Source organism: Xiphophorus hellerii, chromosome 10, assembly GCF_003331165.1.
Source record: "Xiphophorus hellerii strain 12219 chromosome 10, Xiphophorus_hellerii-4.1, whole genome shotgun sequence".
Taxonomy (NCBI): domain Eukaryota; kingdom Metazoa; phylum Chordata; class Actinopteri; order Cyprinodontiformes; family Poeciliidae; genus Xiphophorus; species Xiphophorus hellerii.
Window position 1 is genome coordinate 11,478,900 of NC_045681.1, and position 14,496 is coordinate 11,493,395.

General features: G+C 36.4%; 1 protein-coding gene across 1 annotated transcript in view; it reads left to right on the plus strand.

The window, feature by feature from the left end:
- map2k6 (mitogen-activated protein kinase kinase 6) overlaps window positions 1-14,496 on the plus strand; it is a 31,968-nt gene that overhangs the window by 6,554 nt on the left and 10,918 nt on the right. The window contains exons 2-5 of the mRNA XM_032574746.1: window positions 11,491-11,554; window positions 12,486-12,534; window positions 12,977-13,090; window positions 14,040-14,159. Coding sequence (XP_032430637.1) covers window positions 11,491-11,554; window positions 12,486-12,534; window positions 12,977-13,090; window positions 14,040-14,159 — 347 coding nt within the window. The remainder of the gene's footprint in view (window positions 1-11,490; window positions 11,555-12,485; window positions 12,535-12,976; window positions 13,091-14,039; window positions 14,160-14,496) is intronic.

Consider the following 14,496-nt stretch of genomic DNA (forward strand, 5'->3'; position numbering starts at 1 on the left):
GGAAGACAAACCTTCAAAAGCAGGCTATAAAAGAATGTTAGTATAAGTTTATAATGTGTTTTGTATGTTAAAAGTTAAAAACAGTAGAGATACGATTCAAAAAGCTGAGGACACACTATCCCAGTCTTGACATATTTAGAAAAGAGGCAAATTATTTTTATCTTACACATGGTATTATGTCAAATTGACTCTTTTAAGCTTTACATCTTGTTATAATCTTATTCTCTCATCAAAAACATATTTGGAGTGTTGTTTTGATTCTTTCATGCATGTTTAAGAAATCCTTGAATTTCTGTCAGAACTTTGGGGCGGTGCAAATAAACATTAGGATTATATGACAGGTGGTATTTTTCTATTTGGAAATGTTTTCATTGAGATATGTCAATTAAGTCCCAATACAGTTTATGGCTAGTATGGTTTACTTCATTAAGACCCTTCACTACATACTGTATTTCAGGCTTATATATTCGAGTATATGTATGTGTTTTATTTGTTATGTTTATAATTAGCTAGGTGATATTTTTGCATTATGCTCCATGCTTTTGTGGGTTTGTGAATACTTAAATATAAAGCTGTAAAAAAAAAAAAGTCTGCTCCCAGCTGATGTCATCTTCCACCCTCTCTTTTTTATTTATCTGTCAGCAGAAAGCATTTGCAGTTGGGTTGGAGATAAAATCCTACTTCCTGGCTGCGTCCAGATCTGCTTAAAAAAAAAAAAAAAATCAAACATGCTTATTTGACTGCAGCTGGGTTTGAGTCGGATCGTTTTTCCTTTCTGCACTTGCAGAATCAAGTCTTCTTCCAAACTCAGAATAACAGATTTTTGTGCTGACTCGTCCTTCCGACTGAGTATAGATTGGTGCAACCTTCCCCAAATGGGAATCTGGGGTAAATTCTGGAAAAAAGAAAAGTGTTGCATGGCCCCAGCTTAAGGTGTTAAATTATAATCAACTGTGAGACGTTTGTGTTTTCTCCATAAAGGAAAGACGGTGTTCTAGTGTTATGGAAAAAGATGTAACCTAAACCAGCCACAAACGTGAACCTCTGTTGATTTCAAAGCAGCCGTCTGAATGAGTGAGTAAACCATAATTTCAGGCTGCAGTGAAGTGACTCAGTCTGTAAAGTGTTTTTCATGCGAAGGCCGGACTGTTGATCATCATGGAAATGAAGACACTCTGTGTTCCTCACGCTTGCATAAAGTAATCAATGAAATGAGCTTTAGTATTTCTAATAAAATGTGAGTTGAATAAAAATAGTTGGTTTTTAAATGCACTCAGTTGTGACTTCAAAAAGCAATATCTGACTGACCTTTGGTCGGGTCAAGATTGTTCTTTTACCAGTAGTTTAGTTGTATTTAACTGAAACATACAACATCTGCAGGAAAATAAGTCATATTTCTAATTCAATGTATCACAACATTAGTTTCCAGCTACTACATCTGATAGGAAGCTAACCACATTAGTTTGCTTTTAACTTTATGGTGTTAAGTTCACATCTAAATGCATCTGAATGTGTGGTGCAGTACATGGTCTGTTTATGAAGCCACAGTACTTTTGGACAAAGAGGGCTTTCAAGTAAACACACTCTTATAAACTTTCACACACAGAAATGCAAATGTGGGGCTTGTGAAGATTCACTTTCTCAACTGATTCAATTTATCTTCCATCAAAAAACACTTTTGCATGGAGATTATTGGTGCTGATGCAGAATAAAGGGCTCATTTAGTTGAAAATGTATCTACGTTTTGATTCTAGCAGAGAACCGAAACATTTTAGGTTCCTTCTTGTTGTATTTTACTCACACATTTAGTCTTTCTAAAACAGCCAGTTTGGATTTGAAATCAAATCCCAGCAACTCCTTCAGATGTTCTTCCTGGTAATCAGCAGAACCTTCTGTGTTAGTCATTTTGATCTGACTGCAAAGGAACTGTAGCATGAGCCAATGACGACATGATTCCCAAAAGAGCATCCAGCAGCTGTAACCTAAAGGAGCTGCCATCTTTGGAAGTGTAGAGTATCTCACAAACTGCCAGAGTCGGAGGGGGCAAGCGGCCGAGGGCGCTGGCTGGAGTTATTTTCAAATCCTGCTCTGCCAATAGCCTCCCTCCCCTCTCTGTTCCTGTCTTTTTCCCCGTCCCTTCTTGAGTCCATGTTTGCGATTTACTGCCTCCCTCCCTCTGTGATTGATCCATCTTCCTCCTGCTCTGTGGAATTCCATTGAGAAGCTTTGGGATTGTTTGAATTCCAGCTGGGGTGCATGTGTGGGTTAGCAGCTGGCACTGTGCGTTCCCAGTCATCTGGGCTCATTATCCAGCCAGGACATTGTCTGCCCTCACAGTCCCAGGCTTTTTGCCTGCACTCTGCCTCTATTTCTGCAGCACAAAACCCAGTGCAAGCCTTCATTGTCAGTGCCAGCTTCCGTCTTCAGCAGGCCAAGAAGCCGACACACATGCATGACAAGGCCGATTGCATGCATGCATGCTTGACGGGCGTGGCAGAGACGAGGAGCATTGCCTCTCTTAGCTGTTACCCTCTCGCTGTCACTTCTTGAGAAACAATAGGTGCGTTCTTTGCAGGAAAGCCGGCTTCTCACCTTCCTCGTCTGTGCTGGTTTCGTTGGGAACAAGGAGTGTCCCAGCACAGACATCTCCTGTGGCCTCCCTCCGGCATTTCCCTGCATACTTGAGCTCATGTGCTGGAAATTACTTGGAATTATTTGTACTGCTGCTTTTAACTAACCCACACTCTCTGCCATGGTTTACTACTTTGATACCGAGTGCAGTAGAATGACCACGAACAAGGAAAGAATTGTGCATACCAACTATGCGTTACAATCTGAAGAAAGGATGAATGGGGACCTTTTTAATTTGAAATGTAAAAAATGGGAAATACTCTGTGTAAATGTTAAATATTCCTAACACTACCACATACCAGACATTTAATTTTTGTTTATACAAGGTAACCTTTGGGATTATTGAAATCAAACTTAATTCAATTTGATTTTAAGAAATCAAATTGAATTTATTTATTCAAGTGCGGTTAAATAAATCCTACTTTATTCAACCTGTAGAATACAAAATTTGACATATCCTTAACGATTCCTTTCTAAACATTGAACTTTAGCAAGTCTTTGATACCAACTCAGTCGGCTTTTACTTTCAGCTCTTTGATTGGTGCATGAATAATGTATGCACAATTTTATCCCAAATCAGTTTTTTTCAGTTATCCATTATATCTGTTGTTCTGTTATTTGCCTAACTCACGTAACTTTCACATTTGTATGCATTTTAACTTTCTTATTCTAAGATGATTCATTATCGGTAAGGGACTTTTAATTCTCTGCAAAGCCAAAGGTTGTACCTACTGAGCATTTAATCAGTTTGATTAATCAATTGCCTATTGAATGTCCTGCTCTGTGGGGTTTCCCTGTGCTGACTGCCTGATTGTTGAGATTGCTTTTTAAGGCTTGCTGTTTTTGTTCAGATGTTAAATTATTGGAATATGGCTAAAAAATTTGTATTTACAGTTACATACTGTAGAGTACATATGGTTTTCATCTAATTGACATATCCTTAAGGTGATTTGTGGCATATTGTATTGTGGTTTGTCACAGGAGTTTATTTCATGTTGTATAATTGTGATTTTGAATTTTGTTTTTTGAAGGGCTTATGATATTTTCTAAACACCCTCAACCCTCTTTTGTCAAGAAAAATAAAAACAAAATGTATATTTCTATATATCTAAGTGATACTTGTTTCCTGTAGCAACACTCTTCAGTGTGGGTGCTGTTACTGAGTGAAGAAGAATTGCTATTTTCAGGATCAGTGAAATATTTACAAAGAAAGACATACAGTAAAACTAAGAAGCTTAAATTAATTACACAGAATTATTCCAGCCTGTTCTTTTCACCTTTTAATGTTCTGTCCAGCACTGAGACATTGTGTATTTTGAAATTTTGCCTGTGATTTAGACACTTTAGAGTTCAGGATCTGTATTCTTCTGACAATGGACATAGATAATAATGATGGCAGATCTAACCTAGAAGTTGAACTGACGAATTTGAACTGACTAAGACAGTTTGTACTTATTTTGGTTTGGTTTTAATATAATACTGAAAGCAGGTAAAATCTTTTTTTTTGTTTTACATAATATTATAGATTATCATGTCTGTGAATAACATGTTCTATGTTCTCTAGCATAGCTATCTGCGTTGCTTCTGCTTAGACTTTGGTGGTGTGATCCTTTACTGCCATCATGCTAGCTTTACCCACTGTTACATTTTCTTTTTGGGGAATTTTGCTTTTCTAAACTTATTTTGGGAAGCTTAAGGTTTTGATGATGGTATGGTTTTGGCTTGAATCACTTACATTTTTGCATTTGGTAACAGTAGAAACCAAGATTGCAATTATTTTTGATTGATTTAGGAAAAATCTTCATTTAATATGATTACTCATGGAGAATGGAAAACATATACATTACACCTGTAAACAAGCATTGAATTATAATATTAAATGTATTGTTTATTATGAACATTTACACTGAAATACACATAAACTTGATTAAATCCTATCATAAACTGCACAATCCTATCATTACATAATTTTTACTAGATCGTAAATGAACATGGACTATACTGCAGTATAACGTTGTTGTGCAAAAGGGTGTGATGTTGACAGAGTGGAGCTGTCGTTTATCCGGGCACTAGAGAACTGGAACAGTCATTACATTAACCTTACTCAACAGTAGGCGTTACCACAAAGAAAACTACACAGAGCAGAAATTACTGCAAAAGAAGTCAAGCAGGAAGAATATATTTCCTAATGAAATAGAAACATGTACGAGAGAAGATTAGGACAAAAATTGTAATAGTGGCAATGCAGTTTCGTATGGCAAACTAATTAAGACACTTTACTTAATTTAAGTGTGCTATTCTTATGTAAAATCTCTAAAATCCCATATAGGCTTATCACATCAGATCTGTGAATTCTACCATGCATTAGAAGAAGCTTAAGGAAAATAAAGAAATTAAAGGTGAAGCAGAACTGTGCACTACAAAATGACAAGGACCTCAGATGTGGGAATTACAAAGGGAATCTAGTCAAAGCCCAGACCCTGACCTAATTGGTATCCCTTCTGCTTACCTGGGCTGTCTGTGCAAGAAACCCCTCAGTCGTTTCAGAGCTGGAAGGAAGGAGTGGAGTAAACGTACGTCAGAGTGGTACATGGCTATAAGTAGCATCTCCTTTAGAGTATGCTTACTTTTCCCTCAGCTAGAAAATACATTTGTATTTTAGTTCACAGGGAATTAGCAGAAATTATTGGTTTAAAAATGCAATTCTATTACTTTATTTTCCATTGATGGGGAAAATGGTACAAGTATTGAATATTTCTTGTCACCTTATTTTTTCACTTGATTATAGGACTGCATATCCTCAGTCTACTCTGAGCTGTTTGCAGCACAGATTTTGATCATACTAGAAATATTTAGGATTGTTTTCCTTTGTGTTTCAGTGTACGTTTCTCCTCACATGTAGCGAGTATGTAACAACAGTTTAAAAAGTCTACTGCTAGCTGAGTGTCTGATGCTGATGAATCAAGGCTCATTTGGTGACTCCAACGTTCAGTCAGTATTAGACAGGATAACACTGGTTGGTTGTCATTTGTGTGGAGTTTGTTTTAAACAGTTGTATTGAGATAGCTTAATGTCCACCATTTAAGCATTGTTGGACTTTTCCATTTATCAGGTTTCAGTTATTCTGACATCTTGTCTCTAACTGTAAGTTATGGCTGAATTTGTGTTCCATCATTGCTTCATGCATTCTGAAACACAACAGAGCTGCTGCTTATTCCTTCCAGCCACACACATTACATAATCCTCTGCCCCTCCGACCCCCACCACCTCTTCTCGCTTGCTTTTCTACACCTCGGCGCTCCTCCTGTCATTTCTGCTTCACATAGCTGCAGTCTTAACCGATACTCCGCAAGCCCTGCTTTTCTGTTGTTAGTTTAGACATGTCATTCCACACTTTGCATATGCATCTGCACTTACAGGGGTTGATGTTTGTTTTGGGAAACCTTTGCATTGTCAGTGTTTTTCATGGCTTTGCATGGTAATATGTCTGTAGAGGTTTGAAGTAGTCTTCTGTTCTTTAGCTGCGAGGAACATGCTGCTTCTTGCCTTATGAGCTGAGTTACAGCTGAAGCATTTTCCAGTCCATTTCATGAAGAAGGAAAAACTATGCTGTTGTGCTCTGTTGTGATCATACAGCTGGCCTTTGCTTAATGCATTGTTTTAGGTCAGTGATGTGAAGAAGTTCAGGTTGAAGCAGACATTGTCAATCCTTATTTCTCTAAATGTGGAAGTTGTCAGACTTCTGCTGGAATACTTTTCTTCATGCCTCAGGTGCTTGCACCTTTTTTAGACAGACTCAAATTGAATTTGGTGAGGAACGCATGTAGTCGTCATGACTCAGCTAATGTGCCAGTTAAAGCTCATATTTAGTTATTAATTTGCAGTATTGTGGGCATGATTTTTCACTTCACTTGTATTTGATGTTTGTTTAACAGTCTGAATCCTTATGTAAAAAAAAAAAGAATAAAAGAGCAACATGAGTCATGTTTTTTTTTGTCTTTTTGTTAATAAACGGCAAACAGAAGCTGCTCATGAACTGTAAATGGTCCGTGGCATGTCAATTTTCTATGTTTATTTTGCACTTGGTGTCAAGCTAACAGCAGGAACAAACTCAGAGGCTGAATGGGTATGTATGTGTTTGTGTCTATAAATATCTACAGTACAGTCTATTTTTATATGTGTGTATAACCAAATGGTGCCTTATGGAAGTATTCAAACCTCATGAACTTTATCACGTTTTGTAACTTTACAACCACAGAATTGCATGTATTTTCTGGGGGTAGATTTTTGGGACAGATTGTTACAAACTGGTGTATTCTTGTGAAGTGGAAGAAAAAGGATTTATAGTTTTCCAATTTTTTCTTACAGATAAAGCTCTAGAAACTCGGGTTTGTGATTTTAGTAAGAACCCGTCAGACTTTTCTTGCATTTTTCAAAAATCTGACATCTTTGCATCTTCAAACTGAAACTTTGCCCATACTTCTTAACTAACTGGTTTAATCTCAATCCCATTTAATGGAAAATATCTGCAAATATAATTGTCTAAGTCTTACCAGAGATTCACTGGATTTAGATGTGGACCTTGACTGGTCCATTCTAACTATGATATACTTTCATATCAACCATTCTTTTGAAGCTCTGGCCCCATCAGCTTCGACCAACTTCAATGTCCCTGTTGAAGAAAAGTTTACCAAATCATATAATGGCGATGGAGCGTTTTGAGTGATAGGGTTTTGTATGTAAGCCAGAAAGTTCAGTTTTGGTCCTCTTCTGTATTACTGTGTCCCCTATATAGCTTATAGCAATCTTTAAATTTAATTCTGTAGTTTTTTTTCTGGTCATGTCTTCATTTCCCCCAATCCTCTATAAAGGGCTGTTTTATGGCGTTCCTGACTAATAGTTGCTCCATCACCTAAACTATGGATCTCCTCAGCTCTTTGAGAGTTATCATGGACCTCTTGACTGCTTCTCTGATTAATGCTTTCCTCTCCCAGCTTGTCAGTTCGGTGGACCGTCATGTTTACAGTCTTCCCATCTTCAGATGATGGAATGAACAGTGCTCTGTGATTACATTTAGTGTTATTTATTTATGCTGAGATCAAGTCACACACAGGTTTGCTCTACTTGACTTATGAAAGCATTTGTTTGCAGTATTTTTTTTATTTTATTTAAAGCTATTATTATATTTAAGAGGTTGAATTGTACATTTCCAATGTTTTGTTTCCACAGTAAAAGTTTGGGTAAAAATGTATAACTGTTTCATAATTATACAGTACTTTGTGCTGGCTTGTTACATAAACTCGCACCAAAATATTCTGCAAATGTTGGCTGTAAAGTTACCAAATTTGGAAAAGTTGAAAAGCATTTGACCTTTTTGCCATCTGAAATGGGACTGGTTTTCTTTTACAACCTAAAATTCATAGTTAAATTGCTTTGATTTTTGTTATTTTTTTCTCCATCCATTTTGGAAGTTATAGAGTTTTGACCGGAAGGATGTATACCTTAGAACAATATTTCAGTGGGATTAGCGTAGAATTTGTGGATGGAGATTACTTTAATTCCCAGGTAATGTACAGATTTGATGCAGGTGTTGACTCTCTGCCTGTTTTCTGTTTTACAGTGCGAGTTGTCACAGCATTGCCTGTTTCCAGTTACTATTGTTGTCTGTGTAAATGGATGTAGGAGGGGCTCAAAGTGACATTTTGCAACAAAGCTGCTTTGGAAAGTGGAGACTAGGAGGCTCACAGCATGAGGCCACCAGTGGAGAACTGCATAGCACGGTAGCGTCACACCCTGCACAGTTGGATAAAAACCAGGACACGCAGTGCTGTGTGTGTGTGTGTGGGTGTGTGTTGGAAAGCTTCAGGAAAACTCTCTGAAGGACAGGTTCATCTGCAGATACTTGTGTTTGTATTTTCCCTCAAGACAACAATGTCAGATATTCCAGTTATTCTTTTGGCTCTTCTCCATGCTCTCTGAAGAGAGACGCCGTCAGCGTTGCTTTAAATAGTATCAAATGACATCAGTTACTTACAGAGATTTCCAAACACTTTCAGGATCAAAAAGCATATTGTTAAAGATCCATTACTATAAAGGCAAAATTTGATTATGTCTCAAACTGAATAAACAATCTCAAGAAAAATCTGAAATATTCTCTCTTCTTATTCATAGCCATTTATTTTAAGAAATCATCATTGCCTCCTGTTGGTTGGAGGATACAATGATATATATATATTTTTTTTTCTGTGGTGATTTCATAACCAGATATAATATAATCTCAAAGATATTAGAGATTCCTGTTAAATAGGAACTATCAGCGTGAATTTTACCTTCACCTGTTATCAGTGGTCGACTTTGTTCTTTTCTACATAATTTTGGATATCACAATTATTTTTAAAGCAAGATTACATAGTATAACTTGCACAGAAGGCTGTTTAGTGTTCTGGAAGTTAAAGCCTGAGCAAATATTTAGATTAAGTTGTAGCTGAAGATGCGTAATTGATAGCGCAAAATATAATTTAATTGAAAATGTGCATTTCATTCAACTCAATAAAATCTTGCACATTTAGTTTATTATTGAGCAGAAATAAAAAAAGACTCAATATTTTAATTAAAAAATCTGTTTTTCTGCTTGTCCTCAAGTGTTTTTTAACTTGACAATTTCGACTCTTGTTGCAAAAAGGTTCGACATCACTGATTTAAGCCATGTATTTAACTTACAATGTGATGTTAACTATGTTACTCTTTAATATATTTATTTAGTTTTTAAGTCTTAATGTGTGTTGCTACTATTTTTTTAGGAAATTATTTTTGCTTTGCTGATTGTTGCTATGCTAGGTGTGTTGTTGCTATTTTTCTTATGGTTTTAGCTTTACGGTTAACTTTTGGTGGAATAGCATTGAAAGTCTCCTTAGCTGTATTACTTTCTCTTTCTACAGAAAAATAACTGATTCGTGTATGTTTAGCTTTTGACGCAGCACCATTTGTGGTTTTGCCTCGTTCTTTTGAAATTAGTCATCCCCACTGTGTTTAGTGGGGATGACTTGATTTGTAATTTACTGTTTTATTCAGCGTGAACCCTCAAATGTAATATGTGAACATGTACTAAAGCAGTTTTTTAGTGCTTAGCTTAGGTCCAACTAGAGACTCCTCTTGAGACTTTAATCCAATCATATGTAAATACTGACTGGGTTGCTCTTCTGCAACCCGGTCTGAGGAGGTTTGAGCCAGACACAGTCTGCAACCCAACGACTCACAGAAAGCAGTTATGGTTAACAAAGCATGCTGCTATTAAACTGTTGGTACAGCAGCTTCATATGAGGCAAAAACACCTGGGCTGCCAGACGTCTACTTCCTCTTACCTCTAACATTTAGCTAGGATCTGGAGCCAGACACTGCATTTAACCGTGAGTACTAATGATGACAATGGTAAATTGTAGATTGACTCTAATCCAGCTGAATCGGTTCATAATTTAAGTGACTTCATCTATCCAGGCAGAAACACTCAGGCAGGGACAATGGTGTCATTTGTTTTTAACTGTATTTGTAGCTGTGAAAAAAATGTTCACAACATGTGGAGTTTTACAGCTGATGTTGAACAATTAGCTGCTTATTTTGCGCAAATATGCAGCTTTTGTTGTTTCTTTTGGAACTGCATGTCAGTTTGTTCATTTTAAAATTGTATATAATTAGCTCTCTTTATTGTGACTGCAAAAAAACCCAAACCAAAACAACAAAAAACCCAGAAAGTTGAGCAGGATGATCAACTGTTCTTTCATCCTGAGCCATGTTAAGAAGCTAAGTATGCTTTCATCTTGTGGTATGCTCTGCTGCCAGTGCAGCCATCCTCTGGAGTCTCATCGGTCTGCTTTCCTTTCTCACACAGACTCCAGAATTGCACAAGTTTGCACAAACTAGTGCACAGAAAGTTACAGACCGGTTACTAGACATGATTTAACATTTTAAGAAAAATATGCCAGTTTGTGGTTCCAAATATACTTATTGCTTGTATCTTAAGTACTGTAAGTACTGTTGGATAGCTGAGCTGAGCTTTATGCCACACAGTCACATAAAGATGTCATTGTGTATTCTAATGTAATGTGGCTGCATATCTATAATATTTAAGATAATTTGACCATCACGGTGCAAAGATTTGCTCGCTGATAATAAAAGCTATCGAAGGCAGTTGTAGCAGTCTAGATAAATACATTGATAGCCTGATTTCTATATGATGCCTTTATGCTTTGGTTAAATTCTAAAACAAATCTCTGTGTTACGTGTTTTTAGGTTTTATTTTAATGCAGAATAATGCAACAAAGTAATTTTTCAATATGCAAGCTATATTGAAAATTTTGCAAATGTGAACTTATTACATATTTAACAAATATAATTCTATCTCTGCAGGAAACTGTTACATTAACATGTTTTTATTAATAGAAAAGGTAGTGAGAGGCCTCTTGGCTTCTGAACACCAAATCCTCTGTATTCAGAATGTCGTTACACACACCAGAGTCAGTGATACATAGTTTTTGTTTAACTATTCTTAGTCTTAGTTGCAGACATTTTCTCTTTTTTTTGTCGTTTTTTTCCATAGCACTGCTGCTATTCATAAAAAAGGCATAAAAAAAAGGTACATTGTGCTATTAGAATGGAATTAGCTTAATGCAGAGTGTTAGGTGTCTGTGTGCAAATATCAAGGCTGAACTTTAAAGAAAAAAGATACTGAAAATTAAATATGTCAGTAAACGGCTGCAAAACTGCAGCCTTTTTGATCTTTGAAAGTCTTAAAATGTTCACATTTGAGAGAAACCAACATTGTGAAAGCAAATCTCTCTCTAACACTGTTTTGTTTGTTTGCAGGTAAGAAGAAGCCAGTGTTGAAGCTCTCTAAAGAGGTGTTTGAGCAGCCCACACCTGCTGCCGTGTAAGGCTCTTTACCTTCAACATACACCCGTAAATCCTGCACTTTATTGATCCTCACTTCCTGCTCAGCACATACCTGCTCTTATCTGAACCTCGTCAGACTCCTGAACATGGGAAATACACATCCACAGAACAACAGGAAGAATCTGTGTTCCCGCAAAATAAGCAAATTTTTGCTCTCGACTTGTTTTTGATCACAAATACTTGCAACCTCACATTTCAGTCCTGATTTTTTTCTTTTTAAATATCAAATAAGTCAATTGTTTTTAAGATGTAGACATCTGAAGAAAGATGGAGAGTGGCAGATCATGACACTTTAGTAACATTTCTGTGTGTTTTTTCAAGTAATACTGCTTTTAGTTTTAAGTCATTTATTGTTTTTCATGTATTTTCTTATTATATTAAAAAAATACCCTTTTTACATTCTTAAATTCCATGCAAAATGTATGATGTAATATACAATTTCTTCATTTTCATTTTCATTGCAGGTTTTGGCAATAATCTTCATACATTCTTTTTTTAAAGTGCTGGTTTTAAATAAATGGTTTTCTAAAAAAAAACCAATTTATTTCTTTTCTAGATTGTTAAATCTATATTTAACATTTCATTTTATTTTTATGAAAGTAATAATTATGTATTAAATTAAAATATATGTTTGATATAATCAAGAAATAAGAAAATATTGAACACGTTCTTAGCCTTTACCAGTCCTGATGTGTAAAGTAAATGGTGGAAGCGTGGAGGAAATAACATATCAACAGAACACTTGAAAATAATTATTTTTTTAGACTTACATGTTAAGTGTTGATTTCGGGTCTAGATTTGATTCATTAGGGGCTTTTTTTTCTGCTTGCCAGTTTTCATGTTTAATGTTTCTTGCCGTCCAATTTAACTGATTTATGTGTAATAATGCTACCTTTTGTGTTTTTTAGACCCCCCAGAGATCTGGATTCAAAGGCTTGTGTAACAATTGGAGAAAAGGTAATCATTTTTCAGTTGCTCCACCACTTCTGACCCCATTGAATTTTTATTTGTGCTGTAGCGTCTCACTGGGGACTTTTATTCCTTCCCTTAGTGCATTTACTGTTTATAAACCCTGGTGGGCTCAGAGTAGCATCTGCTAGCTGTAAAGAACGCTCCGTTGGACATTACAGCTGTCTCTAACTCTTCTGATTGTGGGGAGACAGGAATGCTCTTTAATGTTCATCATGCTGAAAAAATATTTATTTTAAACTATTCAAATAATAGAAATTTTCCGTTGGCAGAAGGGCTTAATTAATTTATTTTTTTCCTTGAAATTTTTTTTTCCTCCTTGTGCATCAATAAATGCTGGAAGCCAACTGGCAGCTTTGTAGACATGAAACGGATCCATTGTGAAAAATTTCACCCCTTTGACACTGTCCTCTTGCTGTGTTTGGAGTAGAAATGTGAGGTGAAAGCCGATGATCTGGAGCAGATCTGCGAACTGGGACGAGGAGCGTACGGTGTGGTGGACAAGATGAGGCATGTGCCCAGTGATCTTATCATGGCTGTTAAAGTGAGTAAATCAAAGCCTGTATTATTGTCACCCAAAAGATCAGATGCTCTCTGCTTTTATTAGTCTCTCTGATCACCTACTATTGCCAAACATCCACTTTAAACATATCAGTTTACCTTTTAAACTCATTGTTTATCATTGGTCAGTTAGCAATTATCACTGTGGTTGAAAACTCTGAACTCTGATGATCAGCTACGATCAGGCACAATCAGAAGACTGTAGTCTCTGTCAGTTTGGACAACTGTGGAGGAATTCTCATGAGAGTGAAACCAATAGCTAACTAGAACAGGACTTTGGCCCCTTGGCGAACACCACCTACCTGGTCGTAACTGGTGTGCCCACCTCTTGTAAATTCAAGAGATTTTAGAAGATAGGTGTGTGTGTTGACACAATGTCAGAGTGAGAAGATATTTGCAATGACCTTAGAGATGCAACTCTTACTGTGCATTCATTAGAAACTCATCATTCTACAGTGAGAAAGAATATACAAAACTGAAATTTAGACAACTTAGACTTGTAAAGTTGCATCTGAATGAGCCGCAAGAACCAGAACACTTTGCAATGAGGGAGTATGCCATGATCTCCTCTGCACACCAAAGTATTCTAGAGAGAAATGTGAGGCCATCTAATTGACTGCTGAAGTTTTTACCAATCAAAGTCATCAACAGGTTGAAGATGCTAAACACAACAGTAATTGGGCAACAGAATGGCAGAGTAAAAGCAGAATCAAGGTGCTGTGAGAGTTATGTACCATCAGATTTCTACAGACCTCAGTGAGCTGTAGAAAAGAGTAGACTAAAGTTTCTCCTCAACAACTGCTGCTACAGGTGGTTCCCACAGCATTGACTTTCCCCATGAGTTGACTTTGTTAGATTCTGGCTTTTCCTTGCATAATTAACACCAACTGTTAGTGTATTAATTAATTAGATTTTCTGTCGTTCCCTTCCAGCGGATTCGGGCCACTGTTAACACTCAGGAGCAGAAGAGGCTGCTGATGGATCTGGACATCTCCATGAGGACAGTGGACTGTTTTTACACCGTCACTTTTTATGGAGCGTTGTTCAGAGAGGTATGCTATTTTTATTAGGCGTCCTTTCTGTTTCAATGATTATTGTAAAGCCTGTATAAGGCAGAGATGAGAAAAAGGAAGATAATTCAAGAATTCTCTTGAATTTATTATTTTATTATATGAAAATAATATTCCTATAGTTTTTGCATAGAAAAAGCACTAAATTTTGGAAAAAGTACATTATAAAAAAGCATACTTGGAGCCACAGTTTCTGCATAACTCAATAGATCTGTATTTTGGGCATTCCTAACCTTTTTAACTTAGATTTTGTTCCGAAGTTAATCTTAATTCTGGTTAAAACCAATCTCAATATGAGTTGTGTTAGAGACTTTAAATG